We start from the raw sequence: 14752 nt of genomic DNA on the forward strand, positions 1-14752 counted from the left end.
TGCTACAACTTGCTCGTTTACCAAACAAAATACTTGCAATCTTGTATTTAGACCAATGGTTCTTTACCTTGTTGGAGGTACCGAACCCCACCAGTTTCATATGCGCATTCCCCGAACCCTTATTTAGTGATTTTTTTTTTTTTTTTTTTGCCAAGACAGAGATGTTTTTACTGGTGCCCAAAATGAGCCGTGCATAAACATCACCTTGTTCAAAGAATAAAACCAACACAATGCATGAATTCACAACAAATGACATACCAGCAAATCAGTGTGACTTCTGCTTTTGCGAGACCAGTTTAGATATACGGATATATAAATCAGGTGTGTTCGGACCTCTGCAGTGGAGGCTCTGCCGAACCCCTGAAACCGACTCACCGAACCCTCAGGGTTCGACCGAACCCAGGTTAAGAACCACTGATTTAGACGTAATTGCACGTTTTTTTAAACGGTATTCATGAAAAACAAACTAAAATAAACATTGGTCCATCCCGTAAACTGAGAATGATTCTGATTGGCCAATGTGTCACATGACCTGCTTTAGTTCAGCCAGGTAAAGGTAGTGCGTCACCGAGTTTCGGTTGTGCCGAGGGCACGTCGCTGTCGCCCTGAATCTTCCGTGTCGGCTTTAAACTGGGACTTCCACGAACGGTGAGTGTCATTTCACCAGGACACGTTCCGTCTTGGGCAGGTCATTCGCTTTCAAATTACGTGGTAGCTCTAAATATTGGCTGCAACTAAGAAGCCGTGTTAGTCTTGCGGCTCCCAGTCGTCAGCTGAGCGAACAGGTGGAGCAGGACGGGCTGCATTCCTGCCTGGCTCGCAGAGCCCGAGAGCCGCATCCCGATCGGCCTGTCAACACTGTTATAAAATAAACCTATATAATCTGGTGGGAAGGGAAGTAACCAATAACAAATAGTATGTCACTGAACCTATGTTCATCTCTCAGGAGACTTCTTAAGTTATTTTTCAGACGTTTTTTTTTTTTTTTTTAACTGTATCACCTGATGTGAAAAATTTATATGCCTCCTATCTCAGATGCATTTTGAAATGCTGTCCAAAAAAACAGAGGGGGGAAATGCATTATACCAGTAATCTGACTAATTGTGGCCTTTTTTTCACATGCTCTCTGATTATTTTTTTATGCTTGTTTGTTCCAATGTAAGGTCCAAGGACACACCAGACCTTCTTTCGTCTGGGAGGTAAAACATTGTCACATTGTCCAATATGTGTGTTTCTTTTACCCATAATTACCCACTGAAGTTTCTTGGATCAACATACACTTGCATGATGTGATATTTTGGTATTCGTTTCACAAATCACAAATACCTAAAAACAAATCTCCTGCTTAAACGTGGATTAAGATTTTTATATTAAAAACTATTTGACATGTTGCCTATGCTGTTTTGCTTATTTCATTCTGTCAAAATATTCATAACCTCTTCACAGCTGTCCGTCACCATGAAAATACAAACAACCTTCCCACCCACGGTGTCAGCACTCATCTCCACCGTGGTTCTTCTCCTTGGCTTGACTCTGCTACTTCTGCTGTGCGTCCTAAAGAAGAAGAGAAGAATGGAAGGAACCTACCGTCCCAGCGCAGAAGAGAGGAAACAGATCGGAGCAGCTGGATCTGAAAAGAACGGTCTGCCTTTCCCTTTACCCAAAGAAGAACGCCTCATATGATTATTCCACCAAGTTACTCCATCACTGACCTTTTTTCAACTGTTTGGATTAATTTGCTCACACACTCCTAGTGATGATCAATTGTTGAGTTTTGCTTCGCAAAACCTCTGACACACCACACAGTTCTTTTTTTCCACCTCTATTTATTCACTCGTTGGACAAAACAGACTTTCAAATCTGTCACCAGTTGTGCTGCATGAAAAGGGGAATGCAAGTCATTACGTGACATTTGATTTGATTTTGCTCCATTCATGCAAAATTGTCCTCAGTCTGCCACATGAAAGACTTGAACTGAATTTTGCCTTCTTTTTGAACAGATGTTTGTTGTTTTTTTACCCGACTCTGCATTGTCTTGTCTATTTATATATACTTGACTATATGTATGTGTGTGTGTGTGTGTGTGTGTATATATATATGAAGTACGTATTAAACTCATGAAGGATTCTTATTAACACTGACAATAACTGAGATGCACTTTTATGATGCTCACTTTTGTTATTAAAAATGTGTACTGTACATGAATAAAGAATATATGCATGACACGATCCAAAGTTTGTCAAACAATACACTGAGGTATAGTTTTTTTTATATGTTTTCTTTTTTAAGCAGAACCAAAGTGTATCTCCTATTCAGCCAGTGTGGTCGCTTCAAACATCTTTTTGAGTTCTGACACTTTGACAGTGACCGGGCCGCCCTGTTCATGCTTGATGGTGCTGTGAGAATCTGAATGGCTGCTTGTATTATACGACTGATATGTTTGAACAATGTTACTGCTGTTTCCTGCGCTGTCTTCCTTGGACAAGTTCTTATTCCTTGATTCCTCCAAGAAGCCTTCGCTGGATAGATGACATCCAAGTCCCGCATCTTTACTTTTCTCCACCAGGTTTCGACTTTTCTTTTCTGTTGCATCCTCCTCTATTTCAGCTGTTTTCTTACCGCCACATTTCTTCTCATTCTGTGTGAAATTTGCGGCATTTTCCGTCTTTTTCAGCACTTCGTCCTCAAGCCGCTCAGCTATTTCCTCCTCATTGCCCTGTTTTAAAGTCACTTTTCCTCCCGATATTTCTGCCTCAAACTTTACTTCCTTTGAACTAGTTCTGTTCTGGACTTCTATTCCACGGGTCACATTTATCACTAGTTTACTGTTCTCCTGTGGATCTCCAATGCTTTTCAGCACCTCTTCTTCTTCTGCTGATGCATCATCAAGGGTCAACCAATCTGTGATCTCAGTGACTGTATGCACTTCCTCTGACTGTTCCGGATTCCAGCTGTGGAGGCTGCCACTGCCGCTGGTGGACAGAGAAAGGCTCTCCTGGCTGGGACTGACTTGGCTAAGCTAAACACAGAATAGTTGTTATTGGAAGTTACCAACACTAGGTGAAAAAAAAAATGCAATTAGAAAACATGGACTCTTAGCTTACTGACTTGTGAATATTTTAATTTGTTGTGCCGCAGTGTACCACATGGTGGTGAGAATGTTAAATTTTTACCCCAGTGAAAAGCCTTGACGATTACAGTAAACTATCGATTAAGCAGTATGATGAACCTCTTCATTGTTACTATCCGCAGTACGTGGCGTTATTTAATGTGTCAGTTTGATGTTCTTACCTTTGTAATATAGTCATGACAGTCTGGTCCAAACAGATCCAGGCTGCGTGTGCCATATAGCTGTACCCGCTCATGTGAGCTGCGGGTGCTGAGTGTGTCAAAAATCTCGCTTAGAAGATCCATTTCCTCTAGATCACACAGCAAATCTTCCTCCTTCTCTTCATCCTTTTTGAGCTCAGAGTCAGGCTTTTCCCTTGGCCCAGACATTGCCCTTATTGATACACAGGGTCAAATGAGAATATATATACATCAGCTTAATGTGTGGTTAGGGTTACTTCAGGGATACTTCAAGTCATCTGGTAAAACTTGTTACACTATTTCAGTGTGTCTGAAATTTCTGTCCATTCAGCCAGAAGAACTTTTATGAAATCAGAGCCACTGATGTTGAACCTTTGGTAGGGCTTGATGGCTCAGGCTTACTTTCATTTAGTTTTAGTTCATCCCAAAGGTGGAATTGAACTCAAGACTTTTACCAAGACTATTCCCACAAAGGAAAACTATACCCAATGTGTCCTGGTAAGCTAAATGGTTAATTGGTAAATATTATATTTATTATATTTGTTTATGTGCCTCACCCATTCCATGCATCTCCAGCTGCCTTGGCTCCCTGGCCTCGAGTGACACTAAGTTTGGAACCGGGCCGATGAGGACGTGACTGTTATCCAATGCGGAAGTAAAAGAATCACCAGCACCAAACAAAAAGGAATTAATGGACAAGTCGTGACAAAATGTGAAAACAACACACAAAAGTAAAGCAAGACACATTAGTGGAAAGCATTGGATGTTGTGCTTTGCTTTTCTCTTACGCAACTGTCAAGTATGGAAAACCATTCCTTCCTTCCTTCCTTCCTTCCTTCCTTCCTTCCTTCCTTCCTTCCTTCCTTCCTTCCTTCCTTCCTTCCTTCCTTCCTTCCTTCCTTCCTTCCTTCCTTCCTTCCTTCCTTCCTTCCTTCCTTCCTTCTCAAGATGGACAACAAGGATTTCTAATAAATGCTCGATTGGCTTTCCATTGAGAGGCGTTGATGGACGCAATATTTTGTTTACCATTGCAAAGTGTTGCGTGTTTGGCAGGCCATTCTGCAGGCAGTCGGACGGAGCGGAACGGTGTGACAAGGATCCACCTCTCTGAATGGCTTGTGTTTGGCTGAAGGCCTGCCTTCCACACATGCATACACACAGACACTTGTTGGTGGAGCTACAAACACACACCATATATGAGCATAACTGCAACTATGACACTAACGCACCTTATTTTTTAACCTGCTTTTCAAACCTGAATTCGCGATGCCTGTCACCTGATAAAGACAAAGTGCAATATTGTATATAAAGAGTCATTCAAGTTTAGCAGACAGTTAACAATTAACACTCCTCAGCTTGCGCTCACCCGGATGTTATTTGTTTTGGACTTCATGTTGAGGATCAGCGCTCCTCCCCCTCTCTGTCAAAGGTACAATGGTATCATGAATTGTGCAACAATTTGAGAAGATACTTTTATTTGTTTTTGCTAAGACTAACTTACCTTTAAATGATCAACTAGTTGTACATAAGATTTAGTCTTTCCTGTAAAAAAACAAAAGTTCAACAAGTGACAGATTCCTCCATCCACAATTTATATCCACTACAGCACATTGTACTTACCTGTTCTTTCACACTCAAGGATTTCTTCTTCAAACAAGTCCTGAGGTACTTTCCCTGTGTTCAGAATATCCAGGCGTTCATCAATAAACTGAAAATATTTCACAAGTTACTAAAAATACTAATATCACATATCAAGGATTTTCTAATCAACCATTACCATTCTAACACAATTAGTGAACTCAATGGAAATGGGCCTTGATAACAAAAATAGATTATACTTACATTATGATGCTATAACAATGCTCAATGAAATAAATGTAAAACACCACAAGTCACAGTCACAAATAGTCTTGGATTGTGCTATTATTTTATAGGTGAGGATATTTTCGCCCCAGATTATCATTAAGTATCTACAGTACAGTTCAATATTTTTTGTCCAGTAGAGAGCAGCAGACACTTAGAGGAGCCAAGTACCGTACCTGTTTGAAGAACTGCAAATGGATGGCACTCTGAAGAAACTGCCTCATACTTGATGACTTATGATCTAGAAACAAATCCTTACTGAAGCATACCCTACCACCCTGCAAAATTACAGAAACGTTTACAATATATTATTATTATTATTATCTTTATTATTATTATTAATAATAATAATAACACTTTTAGTATGTAATATATGCATGAAAATATACAAGAATAAGAAATCTAATTTCACCTCAAACATAAAAATGTATTTTTTAAGATATATAAAAAAAAAAAATCAGAAGTACAGTCATGGAGAAGCGAAAAACTGGAACCAGAGCCATAAAGAAAATTATGAACCATAAAAACATTAGCATGCACTTTCAGGCCATATGATAAAGCACCGACCTTATGATTTTGCAGAGCATCCTTGTATCCTCCAAACAGCACAGACTGGGCCTTGAGAAAGGCCCGTGAGACGCCACAGCCAGCAGAAACCACCTGGCTCTTCAAACATACTTTTAGCCCAGACCTCTGGGGACAGATACACTGTACTTTTAGAAGTGGTGACAAGAAGGTTATACAACATACGCTCATACAGTGGAAGAAACCCACACACTCTTGTTCAAATGCCAGGTGATTGCGACATAATAAAAGTCCAATATATTTAATTTCCAAACTTTTTACATCTCTCACAATCTCTTTTCTCAAATTAATCTTTTGAGGTCAAGCTCAAGTGCTTTCACTTGACAGGCAAAATGAAATACAAATAAAAACAAATGTCCTCACTGTTCCAGTACTTTTGGATGTGAGTGTATACAATTATCTTGTTCAGGGTCACAGCAGGGGCTGAAGGGGGCTTGTGAAGCAAGCATTGAGTGGGACGAATGGGAAATGAGCCCATACCATCTGAAGGATCATTTTTCACCACTATAGATGCAGGCACCATTTAAATAAATACTGCACATTCAAACAAACACACAACACACACATAAAGATATATTACCACATGTGAAGGTATTTTCTTCAGGTCATTGAAGGGTGTTTCCAATGTGTTTGCATCCACATTCAAAATGACAACTCCTTCCAATCCTTGGCTCCTCACCTTCTGCCAAACCATTATTAGGTGGGAATGTTCAGAGATTTGTGAATTTCAATTTCTTACCATTATTAAGTGGGCATGTTCAGACATGGTCTCCAATTTCATTGTACTATGTACGTAGAATGACAATAAAGGTTTTCTGATTCTGATTCTGATTCTGATTTGTAAATTTCAATTTCTTACCTCATATAGACTGCTGTGAACTCCAATAAGGTACGGCATAGGTGCGCTGTAACAGGTAATACCAGATCAGATGTGACACATGGAAACACAGATGACAGACTGATAGGCTTACCAACAATAGTCCAAAAGGTGAGGTGGCAGGACTGGGATGAAGATGTGTTGCCAGTGCATTGGGTATAACAGAGCCCCAAGTGCGTGTACGCAAGCTGTCAGCTACAAACACAGTAGCACGTAATATGAATGGTTACAAAATGTCATTCAAAACAACGAAAGAAATACATACGGTGCTGAGTTTGCGAGCAAATATGATGATGCGTCTTTCAAACAGCATGCTGGCGTAGAGCTGCAGAAGGTTCGTCACATCTACGGACACCACCAGCTCTGTTAAGTTCCTCTGGTGCACGCACATATACACACACGCACGTACACACGCACACACACAGCAGCGTTGTTAGTAAGTAAAACTTGGGACACTAGGTTTGATCCTACTACTCACATTTTCGGGAACAGAGGGGAGACCGAGATCCGGAGCCATGAAGTATGGAACCTTATCAAAAGGATTCAATATGATTATTTGGGGAAATGACACTGGTCAGCAGCAAATATAACCAAAGATGCCGTTAAGTACCCATAAAAGTATTTTTGACACTGATTTAAAAAACAAAAATGCAATTTTTTTCAGCATTTCAGTTTTTTAACTTTTATCCTTATTTTTTGTGATTACGTTCAACCCGTAAAAGCTTGCGCAATACAGATTTCACCTTGTGTTGTAACGTATAAGAGGAATCTCTATTTTTCACAATTTTGAATCCACTTGGAGATTTAATTTATTCACTGGACTCACTACCTTTTGTCCCTCTGGGTACCGGCAGGCCTAATATTATTAAATTTACAAATACTTATTGCTACTATACGTAGGACTATAATTGGAGATTTACCATCTGCAGTGTGATAGATCCGGCAGTCAATGGTATAGGTTCGTTGTAGAGTGCAGCCAGCATCACTTTCATCTCATTGGTCTATGAAGCAGATACAAGTGCTCAGTCTAATATTTGTTTGGAACATATGAGCCTGGACGCCATTAAAAACTCACCTGGCCCTTATTGATGTATACAGCTAGGGTATTGAGAACTTTATAAAAGACCTCGAACCAGGGAAGGTAACTGTGAAAACATAGAGTCATTTAACCTGCCTTAAGCGTTTTCCCTGACATGTTCATACCTGAGGATGCAAAGACACATCTGAGCACTGTTGCTGAGACGACAGAAGCCAAAGCGTTGGCAGCCCTCAATATCAGTCAGAACAAAAGTAAAGTGCTGCACAGCCACTTCTTCTCTCACCCTGAATGAAAGATGTTATTGTAAAGAGAGCGTAATAACTGGAAAAACTAGAATGTTGCCAAAAGTGAAAGAAAAAAAAAAAGAAGCCAGACACTTGTTTGCCCTACAATTTTATGACGAGATGCAGCTTCTGCTTTTAGTGTGTAGTCTGACAAGAAAAGTGTCGTAAATGACAATGGAGGGAGCTTCATTGCACAAGATCCAGCATAGGTAAAAAAATATATTTACCTCTTGTGTTCATTTCAAAAATTCTCAAACTCAACGAAATATCTCTCACCTCAGCAAAAATAATTGGCCACCCATCCTGGGCAACCCTGTAGCTCCGCCCCTGAAGAACTGAAGAACCTCTTACAGTCACATTTGGTACGTGAGTTTTCTAGGGGCCATGTGCGAAGGTTTTTGAGTGTTTGTGAGAAGTTTTGCTTTTGCTTGTTTTGAGCGATGCTGTTGTGTTATTGAGAGTGTTGAGCAGTAAGTGAAATGTTTTTTTTTTTGCTTGGTGGGGGTAAGCGTTTCAATGGGACATGTAAGAGGTACTAAATCTTAGATACACCTTACAGTGTGAGGCCACACAAAAGGGAGCCCTGCTAAACGTTCAAACAAACAAACAATGAAATAGAAATTCAATAGGTAAAAACACAAATCAAATGTTAAAAAAAAATGTAAACAGTTTTTGTGTCTTAGTTGTCCTGCTCACTAAAAACTAAATAACACCTATTAGCTGAAGTAATGGTAGAAAACTTACCTTTGTATATCGTATGGGAAGCAGAACCTGGTTAAGGTTTGACAAGACTCCTACAAAGCAGATAATTGGTTTTGTGTGTTAGATGCACCATAGTATTCAAAGTTGACTGTAAATGGATACATGCCATACTTTGTGTTTCATAAACAAATGCAAGAGTGTACTGTACCTCATCTCTGAAGTCATCTGGGAACTGAAGACGTACACCCGGATCTGCAGCACACAATTACATATTATATCACCTGAGTGACTGTCAACCATTATGGAGCCAAGGCCAAGTTGCTCACCATCAACTTTTGTATATAGAGCGCCATGACAACTTGAATAAACAGTAGATCGAACAGATTGCAAATAAATGTAGCATGTTAAGGGGTCATACTAGGAAATGGATTGCATTCATGTTGCTTTCTAGTTCAAAGCAACAGGACAAGCGATGCGGTTGTCAAACCACAGAACAGGAAATACCCATGGTTACAGATTGTGTTTGTACCATCCATTTCAGGCAGTTGTTTGGCTTAGATGGCATTGCTTGACATTTAACAGCATGTACATTATGTATAGCCACTGTCCTCTATCTTGTAGGAAGACAGATTGAGTGCTGGAGACAAAGAAACCTTTGTGAGGAACACTTCCATTACTTAATTTGGGAGTGTATTGGATGAGATTCTGTTGATAGTAATGGACAGTAATGGAAACGCTCACAGGCCTTGTTGTAAGGTACAAGGGACTGACCTTCATCTCTGGCTATGGGACATGATGCCTCAAAGAATACGATGAAGGCTCGCTCAGGATTTTGTCTGTGAAAACAAAGTCAGATGAGAACCCGTCACATTTGACAGCGGAATGTCAAACAGTAACCCTAACAAACACCAAAAAGATATAAGGCTTTCTGTGAGAAGCACATTCTGTTGTCCTTTCAGTTGACTTAACGTTATAGTCATGCAATGTACTCACAGATCTGAGAGGAAGTAACAAACAAGACAGCAAGAATAGAAGTTTTCTCTTGATAATTGATAATAACATACCTGATTCTGGAGCCCATGCTGTCTGAATGCCACTGTGTCCATGTGTTGGTCCCGAAGGGGCAAGATCCTCAGCACGTTCTCTCTGTTGCCATTCAGGAAGACAGAGGGAAGTAGCAGCAGTCTACCACAACCACTGCTGTCTGCGTGTGACTGACAACTTCCTGCTTTATGTCAGTCTTGTGTCATCATGTGTGCATGCCACAAAGTCCAAACTTCTATATGCACTTGCCACCAAAAGCACATCTTTATTTATGATGTAAAGACTCTATATATACATATACGTACATACACACACACGCGCACACATGCCCTGCAGGGAAGCAACCAGTGGAACCACACAGTTTTATTTTCTGCTCTATTTTATTCACCTGGCCAGGGTTGAGCTCGAATGTTTGTATCATCGCTTTAATATAGTTACACAAGAACTTTTTTTTTTTTTTTTTTTTTAAAACAAGAGAAGTGTGCCTTTTTTTTTTCTTTCCCTGACAAAGCTGTGATGTGGAAATGACTTGCGTCTCATGTTCAGGCTGAATGAAGAAGCAAAAAAACACTACCATCACTATGCTTACCAATACATTTATTCAAGTCAAATATCAAATGAAACGAATTAAACCTCAATGCACTGCATACGGCAGAAATGTAGAACTGCGTAGTGAACAAAAGAAAGATTAACAGAAAGTTGGTGAGTCTGACAGACCTCTGTGGCCACTGTTGTTAGGTAGAGACCCACTGATGACTGAAAGAATCGGGCAAAGGTCTACAGTCGCTAATGCAGAGAAGAGGCAGGAGTGATAGTGCAGATAATGCAGGTTATAGGAAACGCATCCAGGCAGTGAATTGTGAAATGTCTTCGGACTCCTCCTCCTCCTCCTCCTCCTCCTCCTCCTCCTCCTCCTCCTCCTCCTCCTCCTCCTCCTCCTCCTCCTCCTCCTCGATGGCTTCCTGGTATTTCTGGTACTCAGACACCAAATCATTCATGTTGCTTTCTGCCTCTGTGAACTCCATTTCATCCATGCCCTCGCCCACGTACCAGTGGAGAAAAGCCTTTCGGCGGAACATAGCAGTGAACTGCTTAGAGATGCGCTTGAACAGCTCCTGGATGGCAGTGTTGTTACCAATGAAGGTGGCGGCCATCTTGTTGCCGTACGGCGGGATGTCGCTAACGGCCGTTATGACGTTCTTGGGGATCCACTTGACAAAGTCGCTGCTGTTCTTGTTTTGTACGTTCAGCATCTGCTCATCTACCTCCTGAATGGACATGGAGCCACGGAATATGGCAGCTCCGCCAAGGCAGCGCCCGTGGCGGGGATCACAAGCAGCCATAATATTTTTGCCATCAAATAGCTGCAGAGTTAGTTTACGCAAGGTGGGGGCTCTGTACTGTATGCTCCTCCTGCTGCTGAGCGGAGAAAAGCCCATCATAAAGAAGTGCAAACGAGGGAAGGGCACCATGTCGACGGCCAATTTACGGAGGTCCACGTTCAACTCCCCGGGAAATCGCAAGCAGGTTGTCACACCACTCATGGTGACAGAAATCAGGTGGTTGAGGTCTCCATAGGTGGGTGTCTTCAGCTTGAGGGTACGGAAGCAGATGTTGTACAAGGCTTCATTATCAATGCAGACGGTCTCGTCTGTGTTCTCAACAAGTTGGTGGACCGCAAGGGTAGCGTTGTAGGGCTCCACTACTGTGTCGGACACCTGCAGGTGAATTGTTGCAAGTAAAAACTACAACTTCACTTAGCAGAGTGTAGAACACCAACCACCAAGGCTAATGTGCTAACAATTCTCATTTTACTCCAATTGTTCAATGACCTCTTAGAATGACAAGAGTTAGACCTTCAGAGAGGGCAGCAGACTGAGGGTATTCATGATGCGGTGCGGGTACTCCTCACGGATCTTGCTGATGAGCAGAGTTCCCATCCCAGATCCGGTGCCACCAACCAAAGAATGCATCAGCTGGAACCCTTGAAGGTAGTCGCATTCCTCTGCCTCCTTCCTTACCACATCCAGAACCGAGTCCACCAGCTCGGCTCCTTCAGTGTAGTGACCTTTGGCCCAGATATTTCCTGCTCCTTTTTGGCCTGGAAAAAATACCCCATTTTGTTCACAATTGAATTTCATACTGTCTTGTATTTGCTCAAGTCGTAGCTTACCAACGACAAAGTTCTCAGGTCTAAATATCCTCCCAAAAGGGCAGGACCGGACAGTGTCCATGGTGTCAGGATCCAAATCCACCAAGACCGCCCTTGGGACATACTTTCCTCCTATGGATCAAATCCTAAACTTGGATTTTAGTTTCTTAAAAGTCATGGCAGATTTCTGACCTGAAGCCTCATTGTAGCAGACATTGATTCGTTCCAGTTGGAAGTCATCCTCTCCATGGTAGGATCCAGTGGTGTCAATGCCATGCTCGTCACTCATCACTTCCCAAAACTGGTCCAGTTAAAACAGTCAAAACTATTCATTCACATGAATCATTATAAATTCTGCATCAAGGAAATTTTAAGGTTATCTTGAGGTTTTCAGGATGTTGCCTTTTATGCAACCCGCAATAATAATCACAATGTACAAAGAAAATCAGATATCGCTTAAGAAGGACAAGCTAAGTTCTTGGGGGTTCACACCAATTGAACAACTGAGAAAATTGGGAAAAACAATTCTTTCTTTGAGATGCTTTGTCAAACTTTTTACTACAGGTTCTTTTTCAGCTGCTGCTTGTTTGTGAGTCTTCAATGTTTTCTCAAGTTAGGTCTTTAATGTCCGCACGAAAATCTTTATTCTTTTTTTCCAAATTGCTTTTGTGGTTTCACGTCACGACCTGCAGCAGTTGCAATCGGGTAGTTCACAAACCTGCTTGCTTTTTGCAGTAGACATTTCCTATCTCTTTTTTTCCTTCCTGATTTGCAAATGAATGCAAAACCTAATGTTGTGGTAAAAGTGAGGAACACGTTTTCATTCAATGACTGATGAACTGAATGTGAATCTGTGTGGCCACATACAATTCATCAAAAACAACAAAGACAGCATGACATCATGAAGGACAAACATCAACCCCACATTATCACACAATGGGAGCCCCCCCCCCCACGCACACTGAATTTGAAAAGCGGCTTTGGATATTAATTCATCAATCATGAGATGTTGATGTTTTTATACTTTACATAAATCCCTAAAGTACAATTGGGTATCCGTGTTGCCATTGCAGATGGAGACATTTTAGAACTTAGTCCGTATAAAATACTAAATAGGGATCCAGTGTTAATGGAACATATCAAAACATAACGTCCTCTGATTGGTTCATTGGGTGCTTGTATATTATATCTGTGTGGTGGCGGCAAAGCTACATACACGTCTAGTCCTGTGATTGTTTATTTTTTATTTTTTCCCCCCAGCTACATGGCAGAAGCCACACAAAACAATGGCAATGAGGTACATACTCCTCTGTGTTACGTCTAGTCCTCTGATTGTATTTTTTTTTTTTGTCCCGATCTACCTGTATATTACGGAGTCCACACAAAACAAATTTACAGATTTATTTAATTTGATTCACACAAAAGATACACCTTCTTAATGGGCACTTTTTTTTTTTTTTAGAGAAAATCAAAGGCGTTTATGTGCACCCTATAGTTGTAAAATTACGGTATCAAGGGTTCTCAAATGACGAATTGACCTTCCCTTTTCTGCAGACACCAATACATTTCAAATGAAGCCCATTTATACTAGAATAAAACCTATATTATTTAGTTTGACACACACACACATCCATACAAAAAGATTGAAATAAGCATTAGAGTTGTTAAATTCAGAATAAGACTCTATAAGGAGAAATTGAAACACTTCCCCTGAATGGCTGAAGGGAATGAGTTCATCCTGTAGTTATTAAGTTGTGATTTATTCATACAATATCATAAAAGCCAGTGTAGGTTTTATTGGAGTAATTTAGAGTTCTTGAAGTTCAGAACCTATGACTTTAGGTAAAAGCCATTAAGAGTGTCTTATCGTTTCATGGAGCCCAAAAGGGTTATCAGGGTTGAATATGACTATGCAGGTTTTTGACAATTTCATACAACAGTGTTGTGTTTTACTTATATTAGTAAAGTTCTAGGACCATGTGTCGTAAAATATATTTCAAACTACTAACTTTCCCCCTGCAGTCTGATGTAGCAGCCATTCAGAAAAAAAACTATAAACAAAAATCTGTCCTCTGATGTTGTCCTGCAAAGTTTTAAACATGTAGCACTGTCACTACTCTTGTGCAAGCCAATTATGTTGGCGTGGCCCTTGACAGGTACTTTTTAATTGCTTGCTATCAAACATCTAGTTACACATATATACATACAGAATAAATCTTTAATTAGCTGCCTACCACCAGTCTGACGTAACAGCAGGTATTAGATCATATGGGAACACAAGCATGTGAAAGCCCAAATGTAAGTACAGCTGCAGTGTTAGCACAGAATAGCACTATTATCTGATAATTGGCCCACTTGAATGCTCAAGCGAAGTTGTCGACATAGGGATGGAGGGTCTTTTGTAGCAGACGCAGGAGCAGCGGCAGTATTTTGCATCTGGTAATGTGCCTGTGACATTTTCCACATGCGTGAGTCTACACACTAATTGAATAATTTGGTGGCTTAATGCTGAAGCACACTTTTAACAGGTGAAAATACAAATAATGTTTTTACTTCACCTTTACGGGCTTCACTTTTCTGCTCAGACTCTGTGCTATTTAATCAAAAGTAGCCGCCCAAGCATTGTGTGCCCTGACAGCCATTAACAGATTTGTCATTTGCATGAAATGTATTTAATGAAAAGTGGCAAATATTTATTTCACGCTGGAGGGTTGGGGATCAGTTTGACTGTAATAGACCATTATCATAATTGTAGCTATTAGAGAGACAAGTAAATAGTTGAAATTACAAAATATATCTCTGGGGTAGGGAGCAGGTAATTACCTATTATGTTATGTAGAATATTTGTCAACTTTTATGGGAACAAAAGACATTCTAATACAGAGAATATTCAAAAT

General features: G+C 40.5%; 2 protein-coding genes across 3 annotated transcripts; both read right to left on the minus strand.

Annotated features, from left to right (window-relative positions):
- Positions 1 to 957: 957 nt before the first annotated feature.
- dennd1c (DENN domain containing 1C) lies at positions 958 to 9896 on the minus strand. Of its 2 annotated transcripts, none has more exons than XM_049719969.2 (22): positions 9724 to 9896; positions 9431 to 9495; positions 8868 to 8911; positions 8702 to 8751; positions 7838 to 7957; positions 7710 to 7779; positions 7555 to 7635; positions 7113 to 7163; positions 6900 to 7010; positions 6729 to 6829; positions 6617 to 6662; positions 6338 to 6436; positions 5740 to 5865; positions 5349 to 5450; positions 4930 to 5017; positions 4811 to 4851; positions 4676 to 4729; positions 4539 to 4586; positions 4336 to 4443; positions 3867 to 3946; positions 3292 to 3502; positions 958 to 3019 (listed from the first exon to the last, which is right to left on the minus strand). In XM_049719969.2, the coding sequence occupies exons 1-22, from the start codon at positions 9738 to 9740 to the stop codon at positions 2309 to 2311; spliced, it is 2424 nt and encodes an 807-aa protein (XP_049575926.1). In that variant the 5' UTR covers positions 9741 to 9896; the 3' UTR covers positions 958 to 2308. The 2 variants fall into 2 exon arrangements, with proteins under 2 accessions (XP_049575926.1, XP_049575925.1); XM_049719968.2 differs by having other exon boundaries at positions 6338 to 6439; positions 9724 to 9893.
- A 387-nt stretch (positions 9897 to 10283) lies between these two features.
- LOC125968677 (tubulin beta-1 chain-like) lies at positions 10284 to 14752 on the minus strand. Its single transcript, XM_049719970.2, has 5 exons — positions 12574 to 14752; positions 12048 to 12156; positions 11877 to 11987; positions 11560 to 11804; positions 10284 to 11421 (listed from the first exon to the last, which is right to left on the minus strand). The coding sequence occupies exons 1-5, from the start codon at positions 12595 to 12597 to the stop codon at positions 10534 to 10536; spliced, it is 1377 nt and encodes a 458-aa protein (XP_049575927.1). The 5' UTR covers positions 12598 to 14752; the 3' UTR covers positions 10284 to 10533.

The sequence above is a fragment of the Syngnathus scovelli genome, chromosome 5 (genome assembly GCF_024217435.2).
Source record: "Syngnathus scovelli strain Florida chromosome 5, RoL_Ssco_1.2, whole genome shotgun sequence".
Taxonomy (NCBI): Eukaryota; Metazoa; Chordata; class Actinopteri; order Syngnathiformes; family Syngnathidae; genus Syngnathus; species Syngnathus scovelli.